A 13,577-nucleotide genomic window follows, 5' to 3' on the forward strand; every position below is an offset into this window, starting at 1 on the left:
AGGGCTTAATTTTACGAAGCGATCACAGGCGGTCGCTGTTCGTGAGTTGGCTTTTGAATAATAAATGGAGCCAGTTAGGCGGCACACGTGGGCGATAGGCACCACCCACACTTAGCGCTCGAGCTTTTTTATTTTATTGAAAATATCCTGGAATTCTACCTTTTTGAAATTTATTTTAAGGTAGGCTCTTAAGAATATCTAAATAAAAAGCTTGAAAGCGGTTTGCAATGATTATTATTATTTTTTTTTAATTATTAAGGATTATAAAGGAAACATTTTGATCTGGAAACTATTTTGTTATTTATATTTCAATTTAATTTAATTTACTAATAACTTTATTTCTAACGTGTGTATGATAAGTGTGCAATTTATAATTCGCAAATCAAAGTTGAGTAATTTGAGTAATTTGCTTCCTATCATGTTTGCCGCGACATTTGTATTATATTTTTCTTCAGTAAATAGGTGATCAAGTTATAATATCAAGATGACATACACCCTGCCGCCTTCTTCTTTTTCAATGGGTTACACGTGTGAGCGTAAAATTTAGGGTATGAGGTAACATTTTTTTCGGTAGAAGCTTTGACACATACAGAAAAGATTGGTAACTTTCCTGAGAAAATTAATCATTAAAACAAGTAACAACAGACGTCTAATGTATCTTTACCCGGATTCAATGCCGATACACTTGATTCAAATGTTAATAAATGCAAACAGTTTGGTTATAAAATAAACAATTTATCCTTACCTTGACATTGTGCGTCTCTTACAATGAAGATCAGGAGCGCAGCGATTGTCGCTAGTCTCCAGCGTCGTCTCCCCATTGTATTTAATTTATTTTCACCGTAACATTGATACGTTCTCAAAGTCAATAAAATATCTAATTAAAAATTCGATAGACACTTTCGATTTTCGGTCGAAGCCATTTTGGCACGGACTTGGCACATTCGTTAGGGTGGCAACATGACGTCACATCTGAAACAAAGTAAACCTTTTATTAAATATGGAAATCTGCAACAAATTTTGCTTGGTCGGCCAATTAGCGGGCTGGCTGTAATGAAAACGTGTCAATTGTAATTTATTTACGGGCGCTACAGAGGCAACCTGGTGCATTAATTTGTACAGAAAAATGTTTTTCTCGAGAAAATTTAAATTTTTAATTACGAGACGTTCTGATTTAATGAACGAATGTTAACGAGTCTGAAGGTTTATTTCGGAGTGAACATTAAATATTAATATCAGAGAGTAATAAAATCTATAAAATCAATCGACAGCTTGTTCCGACAAGATTGCTCTCCGTCCTATTCCGAAAAGGTTTTATTGGAACAAATTTCATTTAAGATAAGTAGAATTGCCCGTCCCACGTAAATATCGAATCCGTATCAATCCAAAATTAGGTGCAGCCGACTTGTATCACATAAGGAGTAAAGGTGTCAGGTGCTCTTAACTTCTAAGGAACTTCCTAACTCGGGAGCCACGTGATATTGGTGAGCAACTTAAATGAGAGGTTGTATAGCTGTTTCGTGTTTGTCAAACACGTACTTGCATAATACAGGTTAAACCAACAAAATACAATAAAAGCTGAATACCTATTGGTAAATTGATTTCAAACAACAATTTGATCTGTGGGGTACCTTTTAATAAATCCGTCCGTATTTTATTAAAATTGAACCATGTTGTTTACACCAAAAACTTTTTATCCATAGATATCAGATATAAATTTTAAATATATTTAAAAACCGCTTTTATGTCGTCGACCAAATTTATATAACGTTAACTTCAGGCCAGCTGGTGATGTGATAGAGTACCTTCATAAACACCGGTCTCGTTTTCACCTACTTTTTCTCAAAATTTCTTCGATAGTAAATTTGGAATAAAAGAAAAAGTTCAAAGTAATCTTTATATAAACTTTATATAAAACTTTATAACAACAATTTTCATATCTAAATTATATAAAAGACAACTTCATTATTTTCAAAACAAAAGGATTATCTGCAGGATATAAATATGGAACCCATTTGTATCTGATAATGAATTATTTGCTGTCATATTTCTTTATAAATCACGATACATAAAAAAGCAAAGACTACGCGCTGTGTGAGAAAATATAGCTTTTTCCTCGATTTATCGAGCAATTTATCCGTGTCGCGAAAGATATCTTATTTTTCGATATTGTACGAGAAAAAAACTGCTCGCAAATGTAAAAATAGCAATTTGTGAATAGTCGAATATTGAAGTTTCGAGTGGATAGAGAAAATAAAGGATTCGATTTATACAGAAAGACAAACGTTCTTGATTCCCGGTTTAATATTAATGATACAGCCTTGTTTCATATTCGCAGATTTATTCACTGTGAGTTATAGAACTGGGAAACCAGTGTACAATAAATTATCGTGAACTCATTTTATTTTTTCAATAACTCTTGGTGATCTTTATTACTCTTGAATTTAATTAAAACTAAGAAGTGGGCATTGCAACTGTATATAGATATTATTTGATACATAACTAAATATTGATTTCAATATTGACGAAACCATCGATAATAATCATTTATAGTCATACGCTTTGTAAAGTCTCTTCTGTCTCCCCATCCAAATAATATCTAATAAATAAAATACAAAAATTGTCGAATTTGTTCAATATAGAGAAAACAATCACGAAAGAAAAGAACTGGAGCGTTCATTTGGCGCTCTATCTATGTTTGATTTGTATTTTCAGCCTCAACAATTTGTCCAAGGGAAAATATACCGAACTGTTTTCATCACAAATACTTTGCCTAGTAAAAGATAAATATTATTAAAATAGAACACTTTATTTTTGGAATAATCTTATAATAAATAATTTTAATATTAAGTAAATAATTTTCTAAAATAATAAGAAAAGATTTTTAAAGAAATGGATTAATCACATAAATTACGGGTAAAAAAGTTTTCCTTTACATTTCATAGTAAAAATATTTAATTTTTTTCTATTCTTTTTTAAATATAGCATAGAAACATAAAAAACTAACAATTTGGCCTACATACGCATAGCGCACGTAGTATCGTGAATTCGTGACGTGAATCAGCTATAAGCCATACATAAACGGTCGATTTAACCAACAGTCGATCATTTCAATTTTCATTGATAAACATGGATTTCTTAATACACTAACTATAATAATAACCCTATTTTCGTATATCGGAGGCAGTATTCAATAGCAGTAGAATAAATAGCAGTATAGTCAGCTTTAGAAAGTATAAAAAAATATGTATATTTTGAATATGACCTTTCAAAAGAAAAGTTAACCAATGTTAAGCTCCACTTTATATTATCTACTGACACACTGAATTAATAATTATAACTCGGCTTTATTCCTAATCTTAGTTTCGGCTACTCACTAGGCCACCGGAACGACTATTGTCGCTCGTGTCTATCGGACCTACAGCCGGCGGCATTCAGTTTGAGAAAGCGGTGCGTTCCGGCTCGTCGAACAGTTTCTCGCCAATACAAACGATATTGGAAGCAAACAGGTATCTATGCAAGCCATATGCTAAAGATTACGCCGTATCAAATCCACGGTTGACTTCACTATTAGGTAATGCTACGCACTTTTGCACTTCTGGCATATGGGTTTATCTAAGGTTATTTGTACAAAGGTTTATGACGAAGCTTTTTCATAGTAGGAAAATTATATTATTAATGTTTATTTATCAAGATAATATTATATTGAATGATAAATTAGTTAAAATCCTTGGCTGGCTAAAATCCACTAAAGTAAGGCGTATTGCAGAATCCATAAGAATGTGGAATAAATACGTTTAATAAGGTATAAATTATCTATATAAAATATTGACTCTTTCTACTTAACTGCTTCAATGCCATAAATGACATAATCAACCTAAACGGGTTATGTACCATAAAGCATCTGAATTTAAAACATTGAATTTACTTTTTTACTACTAAATTGTATACTTATCACATTAATATTGATGTCAAACGAGGAGTGGCTGATTTTAAAATAATAATTTTATTAGCAAATTAACATAACATGATTTCGATACTAGTTTATTACAACGTAATACAAAACACAACATTAAACATTATTTTGTTAATGAATGCAGTAGTGTTATAGGTATACTTGTAAACATAATTACTAAATAAATTGATTTTAACCCAAAATTACGAGTATTTAAGGAAACAAAGAACTCTCTTTCATAGCAGATGATATATTAAACTTTATAAAGGGTCGTTGCCGTGTCGTTGAACATTAATGAATTGTTATTTTTCCTGCCTTTTGCTTCAGTACATTAGAGATCGTTTTTACTTCAATTAACCTTGAAATGAGGAAAAGTGAAGCTTTTTACTCTGTTGGGAAGAAAAGCGTGAAGCCCATTATCTCTAACAATGCGCTTATCTTCACAGATGCTTAAGAATTTTGTTTTTAGACTTTTTACTATGCGGCTGTTGTTCTATTATGTTTGCTCACATCACGGTTAAGTGATAAACAGTTTGCATATCATTATACAATTTTTAACCTTTGTATGTACATATTATGTTTTTATATAATTGTATTTAATTAGATATTTATCTTATTATAATTTTAACGAATTAAGTATTACGATTTGTAAATTAACCAAGGGCATGTTAAATAAACACGTTTGGCTACGTAGATAACTGTAATAACATCAAAAAATAATTTTATCTTATTAATAATGATGATTATCTTTATATATTAGTGTATTATTGACCTAGTAGAGCATCCGCTTTTTAAGTATTATGTTTTACAAATATCAATATGGCTGCATTTATAAACGCAGCTGAAATAAATCGTAATATCTCATTCTTTACATGGTTATTATGAAACCATTTCTTTTATAAAAATTCTCTACAGAAATGTGTTTCATAAATAAATATACGAATGCCTTATTAAACAAACCAAAAGAATCGCAGGAAATCCATAGGCTATTTTAACATGGGTGCGTTTCAGACCTTTCAAAACACTGACGTATTGTATCAAAACCGTTTTCATTTAAATTCATTAAATACTAATGTGAAAATGTCCAGCTAACATTACAATAGAGCCCCTTCCCTGTTTATATTACAATTCATACACATAATACAAGGGAACGAATATTATTAATTAAATACAACGTGACTACGTAAAATTTATACCATTATGTTCATACTAAACATCCTTATCTAAAATATTGAATGACAAAAGAAAAATATTGTTTGTTTTTAATAAAATTAATTTTGTAAGAACTAAATATTGTTGGTAAGAATCTCAGAACAGTTTTATAATTACTCACGTAATCGGTTCTTTATTTAAAATATAGAATAACTTTGAAAGTTATTTGGGCAAAGTAAATAAACGCAAATATCATGCGAACAGTGAACTCGATAAACAACCAAATCGTTCTTCTGAATGATCGTAAATATCGACATAATATAGTTAAGAAACTTCGTTTCGTATGTTTGGCTTAAAACAATAGGCATCAATACCAAAGTATTTGATGATAAAAAATTGATTCTAGAAATGAGCAAACTGATATTATCTATATAGAGTCAGCACTAGGACCGATTTGATAGTATTAGATTCCGAATTTAATACTGTTCAGCTAGTTTTGGCAGTTTCAGACTATAAGAACGTCAGCTGTCGAAATCTGTCGAAATTGAAATCGACTATTGTTCTAACGTTTAATGTAAAGACAGTTTTTAATTTTAAATTTAGTTTCTGATTAATTTATAGATGAAATAGCTTAAATTTTTATAATTTTTGTAAAACAATGTTGTTTTCCCGGAAAACTTCCAAGTAGATGACTGGACAGAGTCAAGAAAATTTATTACGACTTAATAATTTACACAGGAGAATCAAGAACTAATTCGTAAAAAAAGTTAAATAACCTATCTTATTAAAGCTTTCAATAAGTCACATTACACGTACAATTTTATTTGTTATTTAGTAAGAAAAGTAATTAAACAGGCTTAATTGTTAATTGCTCACAGTGACCATTACTCAATGAGAGGCTTAATTTGCATGCAAATACCACCTGAGCGTGTCTCAAGCAGATTCAAATTGGCCCCATTGTGTGGGTTATGAAACATTCTCACGGCCAGCGTATTGTCACGTGTGCCTACTGCCTGCGTCTATGCATTTTCGTCATACCTATTAATATTCAATTTTTGTCCATTAAAACCTACCTCGAAATAATCGCGTATTGTGTTGATTGTAACGTGAAAAGAACGGCCGGCATGAAATAAATAATGGTTGAATTTCGTAATTGATTGTTACAACGTATTTCTCAGTTAAACACACAAGAACATTTATCATTGTTTCCGATATTTTGCAATTGTCAATTGAAGTAGATATTTTGGGTTCAAAATAAGTCATTTGTAACGATTTTTCTCGCGGCTGGATGCTTAAATTTCTATTTAGCCAACAGGCGAAGGAAAATCTTGGAATAATTAATATTCAATGAATTTTCTATTACGAGGTGTAAATGTAGCGTGACTAATCGCGATATGCTATATTGGTTAGTATGTGTTTCCGTTCTAATATTGATTTTTTTCTACTGGATATTTTCATCTATTGATGTTTACATACCTACCTACACATAGTGGAAGTATATATATCTTTTCGACAAAACCCTGAAAGTTATAAAAAGTATAGTAAAGAACGGTACTGTACAGTATACGAAAGAAAATCATTTGAAATTTTTTTATTGCATCTTAATTTAAGAAACGTATACTACTAAAACGTACATACTTTTCTATATCTAGTTAACCATATAAGCCCGAACCTAGCTCACGTTTAAAAGAAAACGCTCAAAATCAGATTGTTTACAAAATGAGATTGGCAAGAATAACAAAGTTTATGAGTTTTGTGAGTTGGTATTGTTTTATGTCGAATAATATATGAGATTAAAGAAGGAGGAAATATAAAATCAATTTACTATCTCAATGATTTACTACCTTATTTCGGCCATGTACTATTCGGAATCACGTTCCTTAGCAATAAGTATTTAGTTCCAATTTCGTATACCTTCCTCGCTCAATATTACGAAACTATTCTAAATTAGTAATTGAACGTGATTTGTATTGATTATCTATAGCAGTATTTCTGGTTATAAAAATGAACAAAATAATTTATAAAAAAATTGCACTGATTGTACGCGTATTTCCAGTTCGACCTGTCGTATACCTAGTTTGTGTTTTAGTGGTCGCAACGTTATTGATTAGTGTAATACCGATGTGTGCCTAATTAATGTCAGATGTACATTTTCGCATGAATATATTAATTAATACTAACTAATGCGATTAAAACAACGTCGCCATCAGCGGGATTATTGAATAATTGTGATATCGGTTAGCGTTCTATATTATGCCAATAAATGTATGCTATAATATATTTTAGGTTGGATATGTATATGTCGTGGCCATATCGTAGATTTGCTCATTTCATGAAATGGCCAATTTAGTTTGGCCAGATCGTTAAATCATCAACGTTTCACGATTTGGTCATCCACGTTTGGCTAGATCGTATAAAATATCTTAGAGAGTCCATAAAACATTAAAAAAATCAGAATATTTTAAGAACTTGTTTATTGTCATCTAAGTTAGTGCCACGGTAGCGAAGGCGAATACCAGAAGCGAATGGTTTTTTCAATAGAAAACAGTTAGGTTAGGTTAGGTTAGACTTTAATAAACGACGCAAGAGCCGAGCGAGCAAAGCGAGCGTGCCGCGGCAGCGGCCGGCGAATGCCAGAAGCGAATCTCTTTCGCGAAAAGAAACAATAATGGTCGCATTTCGTGAAATGGCCATCCACGTTTGGCCATATCGACGATCTGGCCAAACGTGGATGACCAAATCGTGAAACGTTGACGATTTAACGATCTGGCCAAACTAAATTGGCCATTTCATGAAATGAGCAAATCTACGATATGGCCACGACATATACACAGATTTTGTTTATTGTGTTTTTTCTTAATTACGAACAATCTCAAAGTCTTTCTATATTTTGTTCTAATTTAAATAAATTCTCTACATAAATCGACTCTACATCGCTTATTGAAAATCAGGATCCACGATTTTAACAGAGGACCTATGATAAACAATATAAAAAATATCGCAATTTCCAAACATCCCGTAACTTATTTCTATAAATACTGATAGTTAATGAACTGTAACCAGTAAAGGTCCTTTAAAACAAATTAAACGAATTCTGCATAATATGTACTCTTTTCAATTAGGTTCTAGAAAGTAAAAGAATCTAGGTTTTCTTATGAATATCTTTCTTTTCTTATAAAGAAATGCATATATAATCTTTTTATGTTCAAGTGTGTCAAAAATACCTTGTCCTATATCTGCTTTTCACATTCCGAGTCTAAGGAAATCTTACGATCCTAGCATACGCGTCGTTTTATGAATACCACTGTATTTTATACACAAAAAATATATTTTATTTTATGTTGAAAATAAGAGAATTATTCTGATATTTTTCCCGATAGGAAATGCTATTTGAAAGAAAATATTTCCGATTTCCTAGACGTTTTATGTAATGGAATTAACGAAATGTCTGATTATCGTTTATTATCTGTGAAAAATTCACTATGTAACTGACACCGGAACAGACCTTCGATGCCGTAACGAAAATGTAAACTATAAAAACAATTTACACTAATAATATTTATTAGGCAATATCCAGTGTTCATATAGGTCATTACCGTTTCCAAGGTATCTAACTAATGACTTATCGAAGGTCTATTTGACACATTGTAAAGTTGTATCTAACACGATTCTCCATTGAACGTGCCGTGACTAAAGGACATAAATATTAAGAATCGATCGGCCTTTATCATAACGATGAGTACTTCTCGATTTCTTAAATTAACATTAACAACGCAAGTTTCGATGAACTTCAATTACAATAGATTTCCTAGAATTGGATTTCGCTTCTAATTTATGCGTGCTATTATGGTTGCCATTTTTATGTGTAATTTATACGTGAAATTATAATTTAAGATTATACAATTAGCACTTCCACTTTATTATTTAACGTTTTTTTTAAACAACTACTAGTGAGGAGGAAGAGTGGCTAAAAACGTTTTCGTATGTACAAAAACATTTTCTTGGTGAATATAATATGAACTAATAATAATTAATCTAATAACAATGGCGTCGTAATGGGCTCGTTAGTTGTTTGGAAGTAGTATTCGGGTATATTTCTGTTGAGTAACAACAGAAATATGTAGGTTTATTTATTATAACATGTACCTAAGTATTAGCCGAAATATTATAAAAGTGTAATATAGAGAGATAAATTGAAACAATTAGTATGCACATAATACTGTAGAGCACAGCTGTAGAGTCTAGTAAAATAACATTTTAAAGTTTCCTTTAAAAGGTGATACGCATTTTTCAGTATACTTATATTTAAATGTTTAAACGTTTTCTGGAAAATTCAATACATGATTAGTATTTGTAGCTACATGAAATTATTTTGTCCTATGAAAGGAGCAAGCAGTAAAAGGTAGGTACTTGATATTATAATACCTATGTATATTTGTAATGTATGTGTTAATCCAATACATATTTTAAATAACGTGTATTATATAATCTCACCATAATAAATATTATATATACATATTTTGAAATATAATAATTGAATGGTGTAACTATTACTTACAATGACCATTGACCAGTGCTGTAACTAAGTATAATGATATATTTTCACCACGAGCCGGCATTGAATATTGTGGTAATTTCCGTAATAGAACCTGCATAAATAAGGAAATAACTTTTTTATACCTATATGGAAAATCAACCACATTTTCATAACATGTAATGAAACTTTCTTATATACAGAATTCAAATGAATATTGTTATATTACTTGTTTATAATAACTAAAGTTTATTTCGAGTCTGTTTGTAAATCTATGTAATGAATGGAAAACCAATCAAAAGATAATCTATGAATTGGGTAACCGAAAGACCTGTCATTATTGGATCTGGGATCATTTACAATTCAAATATTATAATATTTATAATGGTTTAATTGTTAATTATTAATACAAAACATCTTTTAATTAATTACATGGTGTTTTCTTAATTTGGACTTCCTTATCGTTCAGTGATAATATTTTATAATATCTACAATGTATGACAATTTAACCGTGTGTAAAAAATGTAATAAAATAAATTGTACGATAGTTACATACCTATAAAACTCAGCTTGCCTACGTGCACATAAATTGTGCGACTTCAAAAACATTGGCAATAGTTGAACCTATTTTTATGAATGTCACTATATTTTTTCTAAAAGAGCGTCTAGTTTAAACGTTCAAACGTTGAATTTAAATACACAAATATGTATCTACGAAATACATGTTCTAAATATTTTCTGGATAAAATTTGTAAAAGGAAATGCATTGACCTTACAAGATGTGATTTATACATGAAAAATCACTTTGAATACCGCGTCATTTGTACGACAAAATATTTGTCCAAAAATAACTAAATTCACAAGCGCTTATCGTAGTAAATTGGATTACTTTTTGTTTATAATAACAGCATTAAATTATTTCAATAATGTTGTGTACCAACAGTGGGCGATGTAATGAAATTACTTAAGTCGATAAAATTTATTACGCTCCAATTACGCGACACCGTGTGCAGTCGGACGAAAAGATAGGTGATTTAACTTTGTTTATAAGTTTTTTTTAAGTTTTGTAATGACATGCTTTTAAAAAACTGTTATCAATTCTTACTATGCAATTCGCATAAGAGTGTCTGTTATTGTTTGTTTATGTTCCATTGGACAGATTAAGAAATAAAAAGCCCAGAACCGATGTATTGTTTTAAATTACAAGAAATAATACATTCATTATTTATCGGTTGAATGAGCTTTTCCACTTCTTCATTCATTTACTAGTTACCGTGTACAGCTTTTCCTCTCTTTTCTAATGGTATTATTCCCGAGATTTATAAGTTTCTTAAAATAAGGAATAAAATAAAATATATTTTTATTTATTTTCCATCAACAACATTATATTGTTCTACTTTTCTTAAGATAAAACATTCCGCGTTAAGTTCAAAACTTTATTTCTTCTTTACGACGACTAAATCGAGAACTTAAGATAATTATAGAATTCCACTTGAATGTAACGACTTCAATCCATAATAAATTTGGAGAGATAGACATTCAACACTGAAGGAGTATTAAAGAACTGAAATTGTTCATTTTGTTATAAAGTGAAGTACTAACCTCGTTTGGCAGGTAAGTGAGCACCTAATAGAATAATCCATTGAACCAACTAGAGTACTTCGCAAGACGAAGTGCAGTTACACCATTATGGAATAATGTCTTTCGAGAGTTATAAAACATTTTATATTTTCCCCTTCTTCATGGCACTTAGACTGAACGTTTTAATGTTGAGCGTCGACCAATAAATACATTGTAAAACGATAAAATTGTAAGATTTGATTTTTTTTCATTTTATGGTAGGAATGGGTAAGGTAAATAAAAATTATTATTTACTCTTAAAGTTAGAACATTATCCATGCGAACAAAGACACTTTTGTCTCGTATTATTAAAATAAAGTGTATACTGAGATGAAATTTTCCTACTGTATATATTTTAGTGTGCTGTTGTTACTGAACTTAAATGGAATTTAAAAATCCATTAGGCTATCGCGCAATCGCAATTAACCACGCACAAACAAGGCTTTAAAAAGCAAATATAGGCATAAAACGTTAAAAAATATAACAATATTGCCACGAAGCAACTGGCAAATTTTTACTTAAAAAATATATTTTTTATAATAGTCTTCTCCCAACACAATAGATATTCGTTAATTAATTTTAGAGTTTCTCGAACATTCCGAGCGTGGTGCGCGAGATGAATTTTGTGAAAACCATTTTCGATGTGACATCGCACGTCAATGATATATGAAGGCTCTTGTTCAAAAACTGTACAGGGATATAAAATATGGAATTCAATTTGTACGTAAAATCTACTTTTATTTTTCCTCCTTAACAATAGCTGACACCACCGTTATATTTCAACCTGAAATGTATTTCTGATTCAATTGTGAATTTGATAGCAACATACTTTTTTACAAGACGTTTTAGCGAAATAATTTTTGTATTATTGTTTCGTTTAGGGGGATAACTTAACTACGAATTGGGTCAAGTCGTCAGACTTACTGAAAACTGTTATTAAAAAGAGGGTCTATTTATGTTTGATAGTGCGAGTGAAAAGAAATATGGGGTCTAATTTGGAAGGTATCTATTTCTTTACGAACCCGCAGTCATTTAGAATTTTTTTTTTACTAGGTACCCTTAAGCTAGCAAGGGTAATATATATTATATAATATTAATATAATAACAATGATGACGGATAGCGCAGAAGGATCTCCAATTAGATGACTCAACATTATGTTTGTTCTTCAACAAAGGATTGGTAATAAGTTAACATGCTATTAGTACATTAATAAATGTGGAAACAGGGATTTTCTAAACAGAATCATCGATAGGCAGCGAATTACATACAAGTAACATGACCAAGTTGTCGGTATGCATACCGCATTCCTCGCATTTACTTTTACAAACGTTTATCCGTAGAGCAAGGCTCACTGGTTACTTTATATAACATTCCAATGAATCACGATCCAATAGTACTATTGGATATTACACACAAAGCAACAATTTCAAGAAAAAAAATACTAGTTTTCTTCCGCAAAACATTTTGCTTGCTATAAGATACAAAAAATGGTATGCATAAAATTTTACGTTTGTAAGCATTATATTATGAATATTACGGTTGTATTTTTATTTATTAATATGCATTACGCGGGCAACAACTTTTACTTTTATATTTTAAAAACTTAATAAAAAGAAACCTTGTTGACTTGACGTTTAATGCTCTGAGCCTAAATTAAGCCAGGATGTTGGATAAGTTCTTTGCAAAAACACTGAATTAGCTAACAAAATAATATTATATTGAAACATAAAAACTTCAATAATTAATAAAACGTCGTCGTCGATGAAAAATTTTTGATAATTTTTGAAAACTGTCCAGTTACAGATTATTTATATTTTAAAAACGAAATAAAATGAAACCTTGATGACTTGACGTGTAATCTTTGAGCCACAATTAAGCCTGGATGTTGGATAAGTTTAATGCAAAAACACTGAATTAGCTAACAAAATAATATTATATTGAAACATAAAAACTTCAATAATTAATAAAACGTCGTCGTCGATGAAAATTTTTTGATAATTTTTGAAAACTGTCCAGTTACAGATTATTTATATTTTAAAAACGAAATAAAATGAAACCTTGATGACTTGACTTGACTTGACTTGATCTTTGAGCCAAAATAATTAAGCCAGGATGTTGGATAAGTTTTTTTTTATTTTTTTTGATAGGACATTATTACACAAATCGACCTAGTCCCACAGTAAGCTCAATTAAGGCTTGTGTTGTGGGTACTAGGCGACGATAAATATAATATTTAATAAATACATATATAGTTTAATGCAAATACACTGAATTAGCTAGCAAAATATATTGAAACTTAAAAACTTTAATCATTA

General features: G+C 30.3%; 1 protein-coding gene across 1 annotated transcript in view; it reads right to left on the bottom strand.

Moving 5' to 3' along the window:
• Positions 1 to 13,577, bottom strand: part of LOC149909546 (uncharacterized) — a 46,357-nt gene that overhangs the window by 12,904 nt on the left and 19,876 nt on the right. Inside the window, exon 2 of the mRNA XM_090119566.1 lies at positions 746 to 972. Coding sequence (XP_089975692.1) covers positions 746 to 821 — 76 coding nt within the window. The 5' untranslated portion in view covers positions 822 to 972. The remainder of the gene's footprint in view (positions 1 to 745; positions 973 to 13,577) is intronic.

This window comes from Colias eurytheme, chromosome 3 (assembly GCF_061535395.1).
Source record: "Colias eurytheme isolate Ceu_HAF_F1 chromosome 3, ilColEury1 Martin Lab GWU primary, whole genome shotgun sequence".
Classification (NCBI taxonomy): Eukaryota; Metazoa; Arthropoda; class Insecta; order Lepidoptera; family Pieridae; genus Colias; species Colias eurytheme.